Source organism: Diospyros lotus, chromosome 1, assembly GCF_014633365.1.
Source record: "Diospyros lotus cultivar Yz01 chromosome 1, ASM1463336v1, whole genome shotgun sequence".
In the NCBI taxonomy this organism is placed as follows: Eukaryota; Viridiplantae; Streptophyta; class Magnoliopsida; order Ericales; family Ebenaceae; genus Diospyros; species Diospyros lotus.
In genome coordinates, this window is record NC_068338.1 from 31,957,811 (window position 1) to 31,978,573 (window position 20,763).

General features: G+C 39.2%; 5 protein-coding genes across 5 annotated transcripts; 3 read left to right on the plus strand and 2 right to left on the minus strand.

The window, feature by feature from the left end:
• Window positions 1-575: 575 nt before the first annotated feature.
• Window positions 576-1,176, minus strand: LOC127795222 (uncharacterized). Its single transcript, XM_052326763.1, has one exon. It carries the CDS (start codon window positions 1,008-1,010, stop codon window positions 741-743), a length of 270 nt encoding a protein of 89 aa, XP_052182723.1. The 5' UTR covers window positions 1,011-1,176; the 3' UTR covers window positions 576-740.
• Window positions 1,177-6,447: 5,271 nt separating this feature from the next.
• Window positions 6,448-8,493, plus strand: LOC127787161 (cytochrome P450 86A1-like). Its single transcript, XM_052315444.1, has one exon. It carries the CDS (start codon window positions 6,639-6,641, stop codon window positions 8,184-8,186), a length of 1,548 nt encoding a protein of 515 aa, XP_052171404.1. The 5' UTR covers window positions 6,448-6,638; the 3' UTR covers window positions 8,187-8,493.
• A 5,094-nt stretch (window positions 8,494-13,587) lies between these two features.
• Window positions 13,588-15,278, plus strand: LOC127789837 (uncharacterized). The gene has a single exon (XM_052318853.1). It carries the CDS (start codon window positions 13,810-13,812, stop codon window positions 14,920-14,922), a length of 1,113 nt encoding a protein of 370 aa, XP_052174813.1. The 5' UTR covers window positions 13,588-13,809; the 3' UTR covers window positions 14,923-15,278.
• Window positions 15,279-16,829: 1,551 nt separating this feature from the next.
• Window positions 16,830-17,568, minus strand: LOC127789843 (17.3 kDa class I heat shock protein-like). The gene has a single exon (XM_052318866.1). The coding sequence runs from the start codon at window positions 17,452-17,454 to the stop codon at window positions 16,996-16,998; it is 459 nt and encodes a 152-aa protein (XP_052174826.1). The 5' UTR covers window positions 17,455-17,568; the 3' UTR covers window positions 16,830-16,995.
• Window positions 17,569-18,452: 884 nt separating this feature from the next.
• Window positions 18,453-19,386, plus strand: LOC127809907 (17.5 kDa class I heat shock protein-like). Its single transcript, XM_052349084.1, has one exon. It carries the CDS (start codon window positions 18,561-18,563, stop codon window positions 19,122-19,124), a length of 564 nt encoding a protein of 187 aa, XP_052205044.1. The 5' UTR covers window positions 18,453-18,560; the 3' UTR covers window positions 19,125-19,386.
• Window positions 19,387-20,763: the final 1,377 nt, after the last annotated feature.

Sequence of the window (20,763 nt, forward strand, 5' to 3'; positions counted from 1 at the left end):
ATATTTGTGAGGTTTTCTAATTCTAAAATTAAAAAAAAAAAAGAAGTAGTTTTTAAATCATATTTTTAAATACTTGTTTATATGCCAATAATTCCAAAAGAAATTGTTTTATAATCGATCAATTTATGTAGGGCCAATTGTTAAAATATATGTGATTGGAATGTTTGATATGATTTTCACTTAGACCGTAGCTTCTGTCCATTTGAAGCACACTTTTTGATGATCAACCATTTGTTTATGTTTTGTTCTCTCTTCAATTAAACTCTTCCTCGGTGGGAAACCAAACAAACAAACAAATGAGAGACTCAATTTTGTGAACACATAACAAACTTCAAATGACCAATTTGGGAGGAGATATTATGGTTGATCGGATCCTTGCGAGACCCCATTACTGTGAGAAGTGCAAGGCATTAGGCCCCATTTGAAAGGGCAAAGGAAGGAGGCAAGAAGAAGGCTGCATTAACCATTCGAGCTGGTGGCTGGCTAATTAAGCTGATTTTTAAGTTGGAGCAAATCAAGAAACAAAAGCACAGCATTGAAATAAGTTGGTTGGAGCTTGCAAAATGCAAATTAAATTCAATTTTAATTACCTGGTGAGAATTCCAGATTAATTGGATTGTAATTATAGAATTATAACAGTAGCGGTTCATCATAAAAAAAAAAAAAAAAAAGGATTTAACACAACTTAACGCAACAATCAGATAGCAGGAAGAGGGGTGAAAGAGATGGCGCCCCAGCGTTCATTTCTTGGCGAAAAGGCTGCCAAAGCCGCCGCCGTTGTTCTTCTTCTTCGGCGGAACGGCCACCGAGTTCTTCCGCCCGCCATTCTTCTCCTCCACCTTCTTCAGAATCGGGTCCGTCTCCAGCAGCTGGTCTTCCTTCTGCAAACCCCCAAGAATCCAATCGAGCAGCCCCTTTTCCTCACTTCCACCGGAGCTCTTCGCCGCCGTGGCGGCGTACACTCTCCCGGTGGTCACAGCCGGCGTAAAGAATATGTTCAACGACGCCATTGCAGCTAACCTCTTCTCTTACCCTCTCTCTCCCAATCCCAAATACACACAAGGCTAGTGGTGGCTGTGAAGGCAGCAATGCGCAAGCGGCAGAGATAATATAATCCTTCTGGGCTTCTTGGAGCCAACAGGAGCCGTCGGATGGAGGAGGTTCAGATCGGCATCAGAGCGTTTCGACCACGAGCTCTCCACAAGTGTCTTATCCCGAATTTAGAGAGTTTTTTTTATTTTTGTTTTCCTGCTTAGAATTGATTTTCGCAAGGTGGGAAAAAAAAAGAGCGCATCCTCATTGGGACATGGCTGTGGGATTGACACGTGGCACACAGTCACCCCTGGAACTTATCCGCACAGTGGTGACCATACACCCCTTTGTGTTTTGGTGTAATGGTGATAGAATTCTACACCCTAATTCCAGCAATGTTGCAAGCAAACTCCTTGAGCATGCAACCGTTATTAAATTACAGAAAAGAAAGGAGAAGATGCCCCCGCAGCTGCTTTAAACACAAAAAGCCTTCAAGAGCAAATCAACCCAACTTTCATATATGGTGCCAAAACATGTCGTCGTCAAACACAAATTTCATCGCACTAGGTGTCAAAACTTAATCTAAAATGTAAAGACTTAATATCAAATTCTACATGAAAAATTGTAGGGCAAGGGCAAGTGTACTGATCAGAGGATGATCGCCAAACAGATCAGCTCATTGGCTTCTGCCGGATCGCCTGCGATGTTGTTTGGCTCCCTGGCGCCACCGTACACGGCGGTTTAGTGCGCCGTGGGGAGGACGAGAGAGAGAGAGAGAGGTTTTGAAGTTCGAGGTCTGGTCTGGGAGTTTGAGGCTGCTATCGTGCGCCGGGAGGACGATGAGTGTGATTACCGGGCTGATTGTTAATTAAGAGGCCGGGTTGGGTGATGTGATTACAGGGGCCCAGCAAAAGAAAGTCATGTGGGGGCCAGATCCGGGAGGGAACCCGAATTCCACATAAATTTAGGGTAAAATAATTAAGTTATTCTATGTAGGAATTGTGCATAAAATTTTATTTCTGTATTATTAGTATGGCTTGTGAGCTGAAAATAAATTACTGAGAGGTTGATCAAGCTGGTAGACCACTGGCTGTATTCAAAAGTATAGCAGAGACGACCTTCCTTCCTTCCTTCCTTCCTTCCTTCGGCTCCCTCTCTCTCTCTCTCTCTCAAGATTTGTTGGGCTTGTGAAGTACAACACATAAATTCATATATTTGAAGCAATATCAGGTCTTCAATAGAAGAAATAAACAAAGCTAATTTCATTCGATTCGCTTGTGTTTAATTATTAATTGAAAGGCTCACATGCGTAACATAACATTGCTTTGGTGGACCAACAATTTCTTCATCCTTTGAAACTTCCCCTCAATCCAAATATATTTTTCTCGTAGCAAGCAAGTATTATTATTCATATTATAACTGCATTAATTAATATTATAATTTTTTGGACACTTCCGGCTGCAGCTATCTATACATCCATAGTGCAAACTAATATTGCCTCTCACCCATTAATTTAATGAAACTTATTATATTTGCTTGTTTTCCATTGTATTAAGATAATGTTTGTTAAAATGACTAACATAAACTTATGTTAAAATAATTTATCTATAAAATTCAAAATAAATTTATTTAAAAAATCTAAGATAACAAGTCAAATCACTTCTTTTTAGATAAATTTAACAAATATAATGAAAAACACTCTTGTTTGAAATACTTTTCATATTTTATTTTTTTCAATCAATATCTTGATTAACAAACACTATAAAAAAGAATACTTACCTTTGTTTTGACAAATTTATAAATAAAAAAATCATATATAAAATGATATCATTATTTTTATTATGTTCACTTGCCTTTTGAATAACGGGCGAGTGATAATACACAGTTTTTGGAATGTGACAATAACATGGCCACAAATTTCGTTTGGAATTATGGAAATGGCCTTCCCACCCACCAAAGGCACAAACAAGTATTTTCTGCAAGATTTTAAGTGTTCTTTTCTCCCTGCTTTGCAGGCAATGGAAGTAAGTCAACATAAACTGTTGTGGTAAATAACATAAACTGTTTTCTCCATCAAAACAAAGGGAAAGTGTTCGTTATTTACCAAACAGATCAGCTCATTGGCGTCTTCCGGATCGCCTGCCATGTTGTTTGGCTCCCTGGCGCCACCGTACACGGCGGTTTAGTACAAATAGACACTCCTGTGTGTGCATAGACCCCGAGAGAGAGAGAAAGAGAGAGGTTTTGAAGTTCAAGGTCTGGTCTGGGAGTTGAGGCTGCTATCGTGCGCCGGGAGGACGACGAGCGTGATTACCGGGCTGATTGTTAATTAAGGGGCCGGGTTGAATTATGTGATTTAACAGGGGGCCCATGAGCCCATAAGAAGATATGTGAATGGAAAGTCATATGGGGGCCCAAATCCGGGAACACAAATCCCAAATAAATTTTTCATTTGTCCAAATTTTTATAATAAGAATGCAAGTATGAAATTTATATAAAAATAAATAAATTTTACACAATTCAACTGCTTATAAATAATTTGCATAAAAATTATCAATTAATAGTGTTTGATTAGCTTAATTTTATACCTAGAATTTGTTGTATTTTTCTAATTTTTAGTGTTTAATTATCACTAATTTTTCATGAAATTAGTCATCTTTATATAAGATACATACAAAATATTTTCTCCAAAAAAAAGTGAACAAAAATTCTGTGTGAACAAAATATCAATTAAAAGGTAAAAATAGATATTGAAAATAGAGGTATAAAGCAAAATGCAAAACCAAAAAACAAAGAGCGTCGATCATTGATTGGAAGGTGGCCGAAAACCAGAAAAGAAGGGTCAAAAAGCTTATCGTGGACAAAGACGAAGATGAATGGTGGTTTGAAAGTTAGAATCAAAAGTCGATTTTGGTAGAGATGGAGACGAACACGAAGGGGAAATGCCAGTGGACAAAGACTAAGATCGGTGGTTGAAGACCAAGATCGCTCGCCAAATGAGAGAGAAAAACTAAAGTCGGTGGACGAAGACCAAAATCGCTCGTTGGATCTACAAAAATAAAAAAAGAACATGGCCATAAATCTTACCGTGGAAGAAGATGAAGATGCGCCAATAGTTTGGAATTCGAAATTGGAGATGGTATTATGTGGAGATGGCGACAAACACGAAGTCGGAGCTCGTCTTTGACGATGGATAGCGATGAAAAGGAAGAGGATAAAGCCGACGTCGAATGGGAGAGAAAAACTCTAGAGAAATTGGCAATGCGTGAAAAAATTTGGATGGATAGAAAGTGTTGAGGCAATGCGCCGTGGGTGAATTCCTTGAAAAATTAGAACTAACCCCATGAGATAACCATTTCTAGCAAAAGTGATAACTTCCCATCATGTGTGATCAAAAGTTAGAAAATAATTTGCTTAGAAAAATTGACAAATCAAATACTTAAAAAATTTAGGTAAAAAATAGACATTTTTCATGAAAAATGTGTGTAATCAAACTCACCTTAACATTTTTATAATTATAAACCGGTTTATAACTATTTTTATTTTTTAATGTATTACGGTAAAATAATTCAGTTATTCTATGTAGGAATTGTGCATAAAATTTTATTTCTGAATTGCAACTCCAAAATTTTTTAAAAATGCTATTTAATTTATGAAGTATTTAAATAAAAATCATTACCAAAATTATATGGCAAATAAAATTCTGAAAAAATAAAATCACTTGGCTAGTTATTTATTATTATTATTACTATTATCTGCTCCAGTGGATTAGAAATTGAATTGAAATAACATTATTTATTGATTCTAAATAATGAGTACCTCAGCGTCAGTGTTTCTAAGGGAAAGAATCTAAACTGCCCTGCCCTGCCCTGCCCTAGAAATGTATCATCTACACTGCACATAGCTAGTCTGTGCATAAATATAGCCAGATTTAAGTCTATCATCCTGATTATTTGGGTACATCTCTCAATTTAACTCCTTAATGTAGCTCTAGGGGTAGGATGGTTGAGAACGCTATTAATGGGGCGTAATCCAAAAAAAAAAAAAATATAGCCTGATTTACTATATATGTACGTTTACTGTTCATTCTCATATGCATCTACCATGACCCTTTTCTCCCGTATTACCTTTTCGGGAAAATGAAATAGAAAGTGTTGGGGGGGGGGGGGAATCTATCCTATATATTCCTAGCTAGCAACAACGTGAAAGAAAATACAAGTGTGAAATTCCACAAGGGTAGGTGTAGGGTAGCCTTGGGGAAGAAAGGGCAAGAGGAAACGTGGCTTTTTTGGCTGTTTTGGTAACTTAAATTTTCTTTCTTCCACACCAAGTTTCCTCCAATCCAAACAACTCTCTGCTCTCGCACGCTCTACTGAGTCAAATTCTTGTGCTCTTGGCTTCTTCAGCTTCTCTTTCACAATCCCCCCAGTACATCCCTTCTTCTTTTGTCCGGGCTTTCGGAACAAGCCCAGTTTCTCAATATTGGTAAACAGTCTCCCACCCAACTCCTCTCTCTCTCTTTTATCTCTCTGTGTGCCAAAAAGGGCTTGCCATTTGGACTTCCCAAAAAGAAAATAGTGAACTGGCAGGTAAAGAGTTAAGAGGTAACGAAGATACTATTTTAACACAAGACTTTATTATTTTGTGTAATATTCGATATTAGTAATTAATTATTTGTCAATGTTTATTCACTACATATATAATCGCTCATTAATAAACTCATAATTATTTATTAATACGAAGGTGCCTCTCTAAATAACGTTTGAGTTAGGTTAATGTACGTTGGGGATGGGGAAATACAGATGATGCTGGCTTTAATAAGGGCCAATATCACTGGCTGATTTGGTCAACTTCATTTCTGCAGCAGCCACGTTTACTGCTCAGTTATTACCAAAGGATGAAGATTTGTCAGGCTGACCGTGAAACCCATCACCTCAGCCTAAAAAAAATAAAAAAAGATCACCTCAAATGAAGTAAATAAATAAAATTGAAAAATTAAGAAAATTGTATTTAAATAAATATATCATAAAAATGTAGAATATTAAAAAATAAACCACATGATATATCTATAAAAATGACTCAAATCATATATAATAAATTTGGATGAAATTTTAGCAGATAATAACTACTTGTAAAGTTGGATGAAACCAAGTTTGAAGAAGCTAATAATAACAAGCAAAAAAGAAAAAAAAAAAAAAAAAAACAAAGTTTGGGTATAAAAACAAAATAAATAATAATGAAGACTCTGAAAATTAAGGAAAAAGAAATGGTTAATAATGGAGTTAAGTTTATATATTCTATTAATTATTCATTAAAAAATATTTACCGTATCCTTACTTGCATGTAATTAAGCATAACGGGATAAGATCCAAAAACGACATGTGCCAGCAGAAACCTTCTGTTGTGCGGCATTTGCCCAAAAATTCCCAACTACTCTCTCCTAGATCTTTCTCAAAACTATCAACTCTATATATAACCAGTCTCCATTTCTCCTTCTCATTCAGTTCACTGCCATAAAACTGAATCAAGCCAAGAACTTTTCTCGATCTGTTGATATAGCTCTCTCTCTTCTTCTTCTTCTTTCTACAGAGCCACCACCCTCTCAAATGGAAACCCTTTTGGTGATTTACAGTGTGGTGGTGGCAGCGTCGGCTTACCTTCTCTGGTTCTCCCTCTTGGCTCGTCGGCTCACCGGCCCCAAGGTCTGGCCGCTGGTCGGAAGCCTTCCGCTTCTCTTCATGAACCGGCGGCGCATCCACGACTGGATCGCGGGGAACCTCCACGCCACTGCCGGCGCTGCAACCTACCAAACTTGCACTATTTGCTTGCCTTTCATAGCTCAGAGACAAGGGTTCTACACGGTCACTTGCCATCCCAAGAACATCGAGCACATTCTTCGAACCCGGTTCGATAACTATCCCAAAGGGCCGCAGTGGCAAGCAGCGTTTCATGATTTGCTGGGACAAGGCATTTTCAACAGCGACGGCGAGACGTGGCTGATTCAGCGCAAAACCGCCGCTCTCGAGTTCACGACCCGGACACTCCGGCAGGCGATGGCCCGGTGGGTGAACCGGACGATTAAGACCCGCCTCTACCGCATTTTAGACACGGCCGCAAATGAAAAGAAGTCGGTGGATTTACAGGACTTGTTGCTTCGCTTAACTTTCGATAATATTTGCGGGCTCACGTTCGGTAAGGACCCGGAAACTCTCTCCCCGGATCTGCCCGAAAACCCGTTTTCTGTCGCGTTCGACTCGGCTACTGAGGCTACTCTGCAGAGGTTGCTTTACCCGGGCTTTCTATGGCGATTGAAGAAGATTTTCGGCTTTGGAGCCGAACAAAGGCTTAGGAAGAGCCTCGACATTGTTGAAAATTACATGACCGAAGCTCTTGCTGTCCGGAAGGATAATCCATCGGACGATCTCTTGTCTCGCTTCATGAAGAAGAGAGACGTCGAGGGAAACCTCTTTCCAGACGGAATCCTCAAACGCATCGCTCTGAACTTCGTGCTCGCTGGCCGAGATACTTCCTCCGTCGCTCTGAGCTGGTTCTTCTGGCTGGTGATGAACAACCAAGACGTCGAAGACAAGATCATAAACGAAATAACAACAGTTCTAAAAGAAACCCGCGGCGAAGACCCTCGGGCCTGGATCGAAGAGCCGCTAGTCTTCGACGAAGCAGACCGGCTGGTTTACTTAAAAGCCGCATTGACAGAGACGTTGAGACTTTACCCCTCCGTGCCGGAGGACTTCAAGTACGTAGTCTCCGACGATGTCTTGCCGGACGGAACTAGAGTTCGGGCTGGATCGACGGTGACGTACTCGATATACTCGGTGGGGAGAATGAAATCCATATGGGGAGAGGATTGCTTGGATTTTAAACCGGAGAGGTGGCTCTCGGCCGATGGAGACCGGTTCGAACCGCCAAAAGATGGGTACAAATTCGTGGCGTTTAACGCCGGTCCGAGAACCTGCTTGGGCAAAGACTTGGCTTACTTGCAAATGAAGTCGGTGGCGTCGGCGGTGCTGCTCCGGTACCGGTTGTCACCGGTTCCCGGCCACCGGGTGGAGCAGAAGATGTCGCTGACGCTGTTCATGACGAACGGTCTTCGCGTGTACTTGCATCCGCGTGCGCTCGGCAACACGTCAGCGTAAGAGGGGATGTTTTCGTCTTTCCGTGAAACTTTGTCCCGCCTTTCCGTAATTGTCTATTCGTTTGGTCGTCGTGTCTCAGTTCAAAAGGGTATATTGGTCATTTAATTTGTATCTACTTTTGTCGTCGCTGCCGCCAAGTGTTGTTTTCTTTGGCTTGTTGAATTTGAGAATGCCCGCTGGCTATATATAGGAGGGTATACTGGTCATTTCAAAATTTGCTATCTTGTATCCCCATTGGTTTTCACTTTTCACACTTTTTATCATCGATAAATAAAGCATATAAATACATTTTTAATTTTTATATTAAGATGGCTGTGTGAACAGTGAAGAATTGTATTACATAAACCCTAAAGCTACAAATTAAATGAAGCTCTAAGAGAAATAAATTTATATTCTTTGAGTCATAAAAACATAATCTGTACCTGACCATACTTTTTTTAAAGCTCACTCGATCATGAAGTCATTTGGGTAATTGCTCAAGATTCTGCATTTACTAAGTCCTTAAAATTTTGTAATTTATATATTTTTAAAATTTTTAATAATAAATATTTTATTTAAAAAATTTTGATGTCAGAATAAAATATAAGTTTTACAAAAAAAAAATGAATATATACTCTTTATAACTCCTGACAATTTTTTTTTGTTTAAGACCCCTAAATTGGTTGAGCCAGTTATGACTATTTTAATTTGTATTATTATTTATCATTTTTAATCTTGTCTAAGGTGTGATCTATAAATTGGTTATTGATGGTAACATTTAAAATAGTATTATCAACTCTCTTGTTTTTAAATTTACAAATTATATACACTTTTTGTAATAACTACTTGAATTTAAAACTTTCACCTCTAATAAGTGACGCCTTGCACGGTTGGTCGCATCAACTTAATCTCTTATAAAAGGTTATGTGCAATGAAAGGTCTTTTGGGGGGATGAGAGCCGAAGCCTTGATGTCCATTGGGTTAGTATGGAGTGGAAGGGGGACCGTGGAGTTGGGCTCATTTGTTCAGTAGCATATCCATATTTTAGAAAATCAAGGGCCTTAGGCCCTGTATAGTGTATGGCTAGTGAACACGTCCGATATTTCATGTGATTTATTAGTAATTAAATACTAAAATAAAAATAATCACCAATTAAATTTAAAATTGTAAGGATTAAAGAAAGTCACGTTCAGTTATGTGTTTCTGCAAAAATTTGGGATTATTAACTTTAATTTGCTGGATTAGTGAATTACAAGGATTCAAACACTAATATGAGTAATGAATTTAGGAGGGCAAAAAAGTCAAACTTATTAGTTTTTCGCATTTAGACAATTTCTAATTGAAAATAAAATTTGGGGTCGCTTATTTACCATCTTAAGAGTATTATACACTTAGAAAATTATAGATAATACATTTTATTTTTTTATTTTAGATAGTAATAATAATAATAATGTTCTTTCCTACCCAAAGTGATGATCGAACATGAACTTAAAGCGACAGGGAATGGATTTAGGTGATTGGCACAGCGATGGATGATTGACACTTACAAGCACTTCGATATTCAAGTAAATAAGAGATTAAAGTAGCAGAGTATCAATAGTCTCGAAAAAAAAACATACATTAATTCTTGATAGAGCTAATTTATACAGAAGGTAGAGAGATCCTCCTGCATTCATGTTTGCATTGGGCGTTGTAGAGCAATGAGACTGGATATCCGGCATCGACGAGCCTCCTTGACGGTGACATGGTATTGACGAGACCTTTATTAAATGTGGATTGGATCTGCCATTAATGAGATCTGAAATAGGCGCAAGAACATCCAATATACAGTGGTAATGATGGTGTTGCAGACTGACGTAAGGTTAAGATTAAACTGTGGGTCGAGTTATTCTTGAGTCTTCTGAACTGGGTCAGGCTTTATTTGGGTTAGTACCGTCCAAATAATAATAATAATAATAAATAAATAAATAATTCTCTAAATTTAAGTCTAATATATTATGCATGAAAAAGTAAATTAAAGCCTTAAAAAATAGTAGCTTATCTTATCTGTTGAATATTAGGTTGACCATGGAGGTGTGACTAACTCGCTGTCAAAATTAAATTGATTAATGAAGATGGTGGTCAGTTAATCGGATAAAAATAAAAATTGTTCTATTTTTTTAATTCACAAAATCAAACAATCCCTTATATACGCACGGCAATTTAATTAACCGAAGACAACCAACTTACAAGAAGGGTATTTCATTAATTCATATTAATTGACGAATATAGGCTAAATTATAAATAAAAAAATTTTAAAAGATGAAATAGTATGGATGGTTACCAGTAAAATATATATTAAAAAAAAAATGAATGATTAGCATTATCTCCCAAGTTTAGGAGACACAATCATATATGGTGTGACACACGTGGGGTCGATGCAGCGACGCTGACATATCTCAGAAGACTTGAGTCTAAAGTACGTACCCATCATCTTCATCATGCCGCTTCTCTCCTTCTATCATCCACTTAATCTTAAAGTGAGTTGGAAAAATTAACTGAGCTCGCAGACCGACGTCTTTGCTTCTACATCATATTATAAGTTACAGAGAGCAGTTGGTTTTTTTTACTTCAAAAGTTCAAACCAAACCCCTTGGGTTCATCATTGCACACAACTCAACTGTCCAAATGAAATCATCAATCCGGCGGCCCGCTGCTTGTGCTTCTCCACACAGCTCCTACTCATATTAATACAACTTACTTAGATCGAAAGGCAAATTCAATTTAATTTGCCAGAGACTCAATTGCAAACGGTGGGCGAATGGGCGACCAAGACAACTCGAACTTACGGATATGGTCACCCTGGACGTGGGCGGGCGGGCGGGCGGTTACTCATATTTGAGCATCAATATTATTAATATTCTCCAGTTTGTAATGCAAAAAGATTTAATTAGAGCATCCATTATTGATGGGTATTTATTATTTAAGAGGAAGCCATCATCATCATCATCATCATCATGGACAAGCAGCAACTGTTATTAGTAATCATCATTATTGAGGGATTAAAGTAAAACAGTGTCGGCAGCTTTCTCCAAAGCAAAAGCACGGGACAATGATGTTTACATAGGAAAGAGCTTTGCAGGAAAGATAGACATATCATATGGCTATGGCTATGGCTATGGCTGAGGAGGCTGACTGAGAGTACAAATCAAAGCTTCTCTTTCGCTTCTTCTTAGTTATTGCTCACCAGTCAACTTCACTGTCAAAGTCTTCTTACTCGTTGACCACCGTGGCCCCTCTCATTTTTCGCTTTCAAAGATGACAAAATCTCTGAAAACGTAAATAAAAATGCATATATATATATATGTGGGGGTGCATCATGCATGAAGTCTACTGAATTTTATTTGAAAGACTCAAATCTCAATTAAGAATGAAGCTTATAAGTTATCATCAATATTGGCAATCGTAATTAAAATTTTAGGTACAACATAACTCCTTATGACTAGGCCCAGTCCAATGGGCCGACTCAATTACCCAGATTCTAGAAAATTCAGACAACCTCGTTAAAAAAATCCCATAAATCATCGAAATTCGAATCTCATGAAGCAAGCATTCTGCGAGCTCTCAATAAAGCCCTTAGAGAGCTCTCAACGATCGACTGACGGGCTCGCAGCAAAACCCTCAGTTCGCTGGATCGCCCAAGTCGTTGGCCTAAGATCGCCAACTCGCATAAGTGGTAAAGCTGCTCAGAAGTCAGAGGTAGAGACTATTCATTTTATCTGCAACAACCCATAACCCTCGTAATAAGGATCCCACTTTCGGTTTCGTGCAGACGATAAGGGTTATTTGTCCCCATTATGTAATTATTGTATTTCTATATGTTATCTAAATTATAAAGACCCCTCAGTATAAATAAGAATCAAAGATATTATGAGGGGCAGAGAGAATAATCAGATACCGCTATTTTGAGAAAATAACCAGAGTGTGGTTGTAGAATAAATATCGTTCTAATCGAATCACGTAAAAAATTCTGGTGTTGACTCACGTCTAAAACCTTTGTATTCTTCTTCTTGGCACTTTGGACTTACTCACCGTAGCCCAAAACGAATCATGATCAGCTGAAATTGAACGTGGACAAATAGATTTCGGTTATTGACATATATATATATATATGATTTCTCATATACAATTGGCTTATTGACTTTTAGTAATGACTAGGCATGGCAAACATGCAATTGCATCTGTTATTTATTTATTCCTGTTTGACAAATTTATTATAAAAATTAAATAGTGCTTAACAATAGATTAAGAAATACTAAATACATCTTAAGTATTTATTTATTTATTAAAGATGCAAATTGCCAACCCCCTTGAGGTCGAGGATAACCCCTCTAAAAAAAAAAGGGAGAAAATTACTTATCATCATATTTGACTCCACATTTTAATTAAAGAAAGTTGTGACATAATTTTAAAATTAAGTCCTCAAAATTTTTAAAAAAAATATTAATTTGTCTTCTAATATTAATGTTAGTATAGATATAAATAAATATAAAGTTGACCACAGGTTTGGACTGGGAGGCGGGAAGAGAACCACACATTGGGCTGACCCTGACCCACACTTGAAATTAACCAAACTGCCCTGGCCTTAAATGGACCCCTGCACGGACAATTTTGGCATTTCAAGTCCCGAAAGTGGATCGTACAGCCCAGGGCCGAGGCCTTCTGGTTATTTTAAAATCTCCTGAATATTAAAGTGGGGCTAATTAAGCTACATATGTTTTAATGAATGGGGGGGCAAGGAAGGAAGCGATCAGATCAGGAGAACTTTCATGGACCCAAGAGAAGATCAAAGCGGCCCACCCTCGAAGATAGTTGTCCTGCAATCAATCATGTACACCCCCCTCCATGAGTGAGATTGCATCTCCACATGACCTACGTACGTACCCACTAAAATGCATTTCAGATTTTTTTTTAACTGTTACGGTTTATAATACCTCTTTGGATGCCATATAGATTTACTCCCTAGGAGCTTGGGCAAGGTGCACAGAGGACAAAGGAGAGACAAGGCCACGTGTTGGTGTGTCCATATCCTCCAAAGGAGCTGCGCGTCGGTTGAAGAAATAGTTGCAGTCCAGTGAGTGTTGAGGATTGAAGGGGCTCACTATTAGACAGGGTAGCCACAATTTCTAGGCCTCGGATACCCTCCTGAAGCCAGAGAACTAGTAAGTTAGTAACCCTCCAAAACACTTAAATCATGTTGGATCTACTATCATCCAAAATTTAACACGTTAAGCTAATCATTAACTATATATGTCTCGCAGGTTATGCCTGGTACGTGGCACGTGCGAGCGGATTTAAGAATTAGCAAATATATATGTCTGCCATGGCCGACCCAACCTGGTTAGTAACGCAAGTAAAGATGGCTGTCACTGTGCGTAATTTCCTGATTGCGCTACGTGGAAAGTATAGATTAAAGATATTTGGGGGAAAGAGAGAGAGAGATGCGATGATGAAGTTGCCTTCCACCGAACTACACCTTTATTCTTCCAATATATTATGCTTTGTCCCCACCGATGCCTCTCCTTTACATTCTTCCTTTCACCTGTCATGACACAACATTCATGGCAATACCACCACGGCTGCTGAAGCTCTGTTGACGATATCCATGGCCAGCTTCCGAACATTCTTCCACTCCGTTGCTTTCCTCCTCCTCCACCTCGGCTGCTTCCTCCTCTCCTCCGCCGCTCACCCACAGCTCCCTTCCAAGAAACGCAAGGCTTCTCATCTTTCTCTCCACTCTCCTCCCTCTCTCCGCCAAAAAACCACCAAAGCCCTCTCCTCCTCTTGGTCGTTCTTCAAGCGGATCTTCGCCACCAAACCCAGCTGCCAATCCGATCCGTACCCGGTTCCCTCCTCGCCGGCCCCCTCCTCCCTGCACTCATCCGTCGTGTTCCAATCCGAGCCCCTCGATTCGGATCCTCCGCGTAAGAGGCCGACAGGGTCACGCCCAGAATCCGACATATCATCCGACCAGCAATTCTTCCCTCTCCGGAACGATATTTATCCATGCCCGGCGTGCGGCGAGATCTTCCAGAAGCCGAGCCTTCTCGAACAGCACCAGGCGATCAAGCACGCTGTTTCGGAGCTGATCGACGGCGATTCGGGTAAGAACATAGTTCAGATCATATTCAACACCGGCTGGCCCGAGAAGGCAAAGAACCCGATTGTCCACCGGGTCTTGAAGATCCACAACAGCCAGAAAATACTAAACAAGTTCGAGGAGTACAGGGAGAGCGTTAAGCTGAGGGCGGCGCGGAAAGGCGCCGTGAGGAGACGCGACGAGCGGTGCATTGCCGACGGCAACGAGCTGCTGCGGTTTCACTGCGCCACGTTCTTGTGTGACTTGGGGCAAAAGGGTGATTCCAGCGTCTGCAACCAGCCTTACTGCAGCGTTTGCGGCATCATCAGGTCGGGGTTCTCACCCAAGATGGACGGAATCCCCACGCTATCGACCAGCTGGAGGGCACACGTGGCCATCCCGGAAGAGATCGAGGAGGAGTTCAGGTTCATGCACGTGAAGCGCGCAATGCTGGTGTGCCGGGTCATCGCCGGGAGGGTCGGGTCGGTCCCTGAGTTCGTGGACAAGGGAGATCCCGGGTTCGATTCGGTGGTGGGCAGGGAGCCGGGGTCGCCGACGAGATTGGACGAAGAGGATGAGCTCCTGGTTTTCAATCCGAGGGCTGTGCTTCCCTGCTTCGTGGTGGTCTACACCGTCTGATTGCCATCGTGTGGGGTGTGTGTGTGTGGTTGTGGTGGGATCCATGCCTGGTTGCAGTAACAGTGCGTTCACTCCTGACCGTAAGAAGATTCTGAGCCCGTTTAATGTTAATCATTCATATATATCAGAGTAGTGCAACGTGGCATCGATGTGATTATATGGTGGCAATGTGAATCACTAAAACACGAGACGAATGGCGCTAATTAGGGACTTGGAAGTGTACTTTGGTAAAGAGGGATTTGGGTTTGGAGTTTATCAATCTCTGTCTTCCTATAATGTGTTCCACCGTTGAAACACTTTTTAGTTTTAATTTAAGACGTGACAATAAATGAAAACCACAAAGATTGGGTAATTTATATGTTTTAATTTAATATTTGTTTTTCTTTATATGGTGATAACCCTTAAATCATTATCATTAATTTTAAGTGTGTAATAGTAAATTCATCATACACAGTGCATTATATATATATATAGTTTATAATAATGCGCACAGTGCAATACACACAACAGAAATATTTGATAGAAATTAAAACACTTAAAAAAAGGGAGATCTAAAGACCCTATAGTCTTTTGTTATTAATTTAATTATTTTTTAATAACTAAGAATGTGAAAAGTGGATGGAATAAACTCATAATTGCGTGAAAGCTGAAGAAATTATGTGGATAGAGAGGGGGGATTGACATGAGTACGTAGGGGAATAGGCATTCATTCATTCATTCATTCAGCACACAGTGGATCGCATTCATTCTTGGCGCAGCCTTTAACATGTGCAATGTGTTCCTTTTGTTAGGTGGTACTATTATTAATATGCTTCTATCATGTGGCAAGTTTTGGTAAATTTCTTTTACCTAACTCACTCACTCACTCTAACTCGGGGGGGGGGGGGGGGGGGTTAATTCTCTGAGAATGATACCTAAATCAAATATTTATATATGAAGAAAAGCTACAGTTTGTAATTATTAAAATGTTATTATTTTAATACTTACTGTTTGCGTATACGAAATGTATGAAGCCATGAATTTTAAGCTATTAAAAGGTAGGGGTGAAGCATTATTATTATTGGGTTAAAACCAAATTTTTAGACCAAACGGCTAATTAATTTCTGTTAATTTGATTTGAATATTTGTTAAATTCGATTTTTTATACAAATAAATCGGTCCTTGCTTTCAGAATTAAGACTTTTAAGGCACTCTAGTTTTATAACCAAAAATGTTTTAATATTAAATGTTTTAAAAAAATCATAGTATTCATTTTTAAAAAAAATAAAAAAATAAGATTTCTAATTCACAGTATAAATTAAAAAAAAAATAGAAAACCGGGTTTTATATTTTTTAAGAGAAAATTTAATTATTCAATTAAAAACAAAAATATTTTCTGAAAAACCATGATTAAAAGCCCACTTAGCTAGACTGTAATGGATTCAGTGTGCCCAACGTATTATTATTTGGGCCCTGATTCCATTGGTTTATACTTTATACTTCAAATTGGGCCAAGCAAAGCCCAACAAATAATAGTACCCAACAACCACAGAAATTTGTTCACGAGGCGGTTCCAGTTGCCGGAGAATGCGAAGACAGAAAAAGTAAAAGCGTCAATGGAAAATGGAGTTCTCAGTTCTCACGGTGTCCAACCAAAGGGAAAGTGAAGAAGGATTGCGTGAAGAACTAATGTCTTTCATTCGGTCATTTGTGTGTTATTGTTAGAGGAGCAGATAGGAGAGGGCAATACCGTTTGTGAGAACACACTGATTTTGCATAATGAAGCTACTTTATCAAAGAAACAGATACTGTTTGTAGTCTTTTCAGTTTTCTTTTAAATTTATAGGGAAATTATTGAATATAAGATACCGTGAAGTTGATTTTTCTCTATCCCTTAGCGTATTAAGACAAGCTGGTAAGGCAGTAAATACTTCAAATATATCTCTTATTCAATTGCTAAACCCTAGAAGCCATCTAAGCAGAGCTTTCGGTACTCCCCCATCGATCACAAATCACTCAAAACTCTAACCAGACCACATTCACTCGCACACACAGTCTTCACTCAAGAGTAGTAGTTTCTCATCACTCAAAACTCTAACCAGAGATTTCAATCGCCTTGGTATCCGGCTTCTTGATCTCCACCTTGGGAATCGTCACAGTCAGAACTCCATTCTCCATGGACGCCTTCACCTCATCCATCTTCGCATTTTCCGGCAGCCTAAAACGCCTCATAAACTTCCCGCTGCTGCGCTCCACCCTGTGCCAGGCATCGTTCTTCTCCTCCTTCTCCACGTTCCTCTCGCCGCTGATCTGCAGAACTCTGTCGTCTTCGATCTCCACCTTCACTTCCTCTTTCTTCAGCCCCGGTACATCGGCCTTGAACACATGCGCTTCCGGTGTTTCCTTCCAGTCCACGCGAGTGTTCACCAGTGCAGAATTTTCTCCAGAAAGTTGAGGGAATGGGAAGTCCCTGAAAGGATCCCAAACGTCGAGAGAGGAAGGATCGAAGACGCCACCACGTCGGCCGCCGAAGAAGCTTGGGATCAATGACATCTTCTCCTGAGAGCGGACGGAGCTTAGATGATCGAAGAAAACAACCAGCTATTTGACTTGGCTTATTGATGGACAGAATGTTTTCGCGGAATCAAACTTGTTGGGATGCAAGAAAAGTTCGAGCCGCTCGGCAATTTATAGCAAACGGAAAGAGAATTCCAGCAGCTTCGCGGCATATTGAGACCTCCGTATTTATATAGAGATGCTTCTAGTACATTTTAGAAATCTCTAATTTAGGAGCCCAATTAAAATCCTTACATCTGAGTGAGGCCCAATATAATGTGGGCCTGATCTGTTGTTAGCTAAGGGTAAGCCTGTACTGCATACCAGCCCATCATCCATTACGCTTTCCAATAAGATAGCAGCACATTGGAACTTAAATTTTAAAGTTGAAAAGTTAATTAAATTTTGATATATTATTTTTAATTAATTAAATATTTCAAATTCAGATTAAAAAAATCCAGCCAATCTGAATTAAGTCATTTTAATTTAATCAATTCAGTGCCTGAATTTATTATAAAACTCGAATACTTTCAGATCAATTAATTTAGATTTAAATTTTTTATTTTATTTTATTTTTATGTATTTTTAACGAAAGCTAGCTGCGTATAGTACTAAAGTGTTTCCGACCTGAAAAAAAAATATTTATGATTAGAGATGAAAAACAAAATAAATTTTCAAAATATTTATGTAATAGAAAAAAAGAGATAAAATAAGAGATTAGATATGAAAATTTTAAATTGTTTTATTTAACAGAAGGCCCCTACATAATTTCTAGAAACTGGTTGGGCTGAGTGAAGTTTCTGGTTCATTCTAGAAGGACCTAATTGGGCGGCCGAGATAAACAATCCAAGATGAGGATTAGGCCACTCAACGTATACTGGGTCCGGCCCATTACTGGGTTAGCCCATTTCAAAAGCTTATTAATAATATACACATATATATTGGGAGCGAAATGTGAAAGCTCACGTTCACAGCCTTGCCGGTTCACACAGAGATGCCGCTTCCTCTCCGCAGAAACAACCAGACTCATCGTGAACATACGAGAAACCTCCTTCGATTGCTTACAAATAACGAACGTTGTCTCCACTTTTTGCAGACCAACAATGAGTTGCAGCAAGGTTCAACAACAGCTACCTCAGTTTTGCACGCAATCGAAACTGATAAGCAAGCACCGAAAGGGGAGGAAGATGACGTCGATGTTGAATGAATGCCCAAGCGTTTGCGGGAGCCGCCGAAGCAGCATATTCAATCCATTCTCTTCAGGCTTCCCCGTTTGGCTTCCGTTGAAGGAGTCCGCAGCTTCCTCGTGTTCGGAGCTGCAGGTGAACTCCCCGTGCTTGGACTGGAAGGAGACACCGGAGGCTCACGTGGTTATGGTGGATCTTCCTGGGATTCACAAGGAACAGGTTAAGGTGGAAGTGGAGGATAATAGAGTTTTAAGTATTAGCGGAGAGTGGAACGTGGAGAAGCCGGAGGAGGAGGAGGAGACGTGGTGGCACCGGAGGGAGCGGAGTAGGGGAAAGTTCAGGAGGCAGTTGGGGTTGCCGGAGAATGGGAAGACGGAGGAAGTGAAAGCTTCAATGGAGAATGGAGTTCTCAGAGTGTTCATCCCCAAGGAAGAAGTGAGCAAGAAGGATGAAGTGAAGAAGGTTGAGATCGATGGCTGAATTGCTGGCTATATATTGCCCAAATTGGAGTGTTGTTGCTGTACATCTTGACTTCTTGTTATTAATCTGTGTGGTGTTTGTGTAATTTATATTAAGTTTATAGAAAGGGTCTATAGTATTGTGATTTTGAATAATGAAGGCTAGTTCAGACAGCAGGCATGCCAAATTAAAGAATTTCTTTATTTATGTAATGTGTTGGACTTGTATTATGTAACATCCCTGACCTTGAAAAAAAAATGATAATAACTGATTTGGTGTGTTGGAAGTGATTTATTAATTAATTATGAAATATTTGTAGTTTTGGGGAAATTAATGAAAAATATTAAATTTAATATATTTTTGAATAAGTGAAGTAAATGAGAAATTATGAAATTTCTTGGGTTTGAATACAAGGTGGGAAAATTAAGCACTTAATTGGTATAAAATTAAATTAGGTGGGATTAAGCAACAAGAGAGCTTGTAGCCTAGTGGTTAGAAGTAGAAGTGTGCAAAAATGCTGGAGATTTTGGGATCTTATCAAAGAGCAACCAAAGAACAAGCTAAATTCAACAAATGCAAGCAAGAAATTGAGGAGATTTTTAACTTAGCTAGTTGCGTGCACGAAGGTCATCGTAGGAGTCATGAGATCAATGAGGGGGGCACAAAATTAGGCACCAAAATGGTGTTGTTTAAGCCCCAAATTGAAGGGTTAATGGGCTGCCACAAAGCAGCCATGTATGGGAAACAAAAATCGCCCATGCCAGCTGTCAAACTCTCCCTTTTGTTGCTTACAAACTTAACTCCTATCCCTTTCTTGTTTAGTCAATTTTCAACCACGAAGCAGGGGTAAAATCAAGACCATCATTAACCTTAATTCAGTGGGTTAAATCATGGATTATTTTTTTTTAGGAAGGGGGAAACATGAGGCAACCAAGCCTAAGTAGTAGAAAAGAAGTTCGATCCATGAGTTTAAAGAGGAAGAACTCGACAGTGAGGTAACAAAATTAATTTCAAAATGTAGTTTAATTACTTAATTAAAGTAGTTAGTTTAATTAATAAGTTAAATTGATAGAAAATCTTTGGAATTCGTTAAATTAGTAAATCTAATATGTGGTTATCTAATGGATTACTTAGCCTTATGGATATATATATATATATATATAATTGTGATAAGGGAATTGCGAGTGCGCTACCAATTTGTTTAACGAAACAGAGTTAATCATCGAGCAATAAACAATTTAAGGTAAGGGTTTAATTTGTTTTGTGTATAAATTTATTTTGTCATAACTTGCATAAGATATCGAGGGAGTGCCTAGGCATGGGGCAGTGGATTTTTTACTATGAGAGTCTTAGAACAGAGTCATAGAGGAAACCACTAAGACGTACCTAGAGCCTGAGATAGGTGCGGTGGACGGGCCTGCATGCATGATGTACTTCATTTTTATCTATGATGTTATGTTTATTAATTTATTGCATTGCATATTGTCTTTACTGAGTTCCTGGACTCACCCCTTTATTCCTACTAACCCAACAGATGACTAGGGGTCTAAGAAAGGGAAAGCGGTATTGGTGGAATAGTCGCCGATTAATAGTGATTGCAGACAGTGAGAATGTGGGTCGTGTTTCTATGTAGTTTATGTAATCTATATATGCTCTGTGT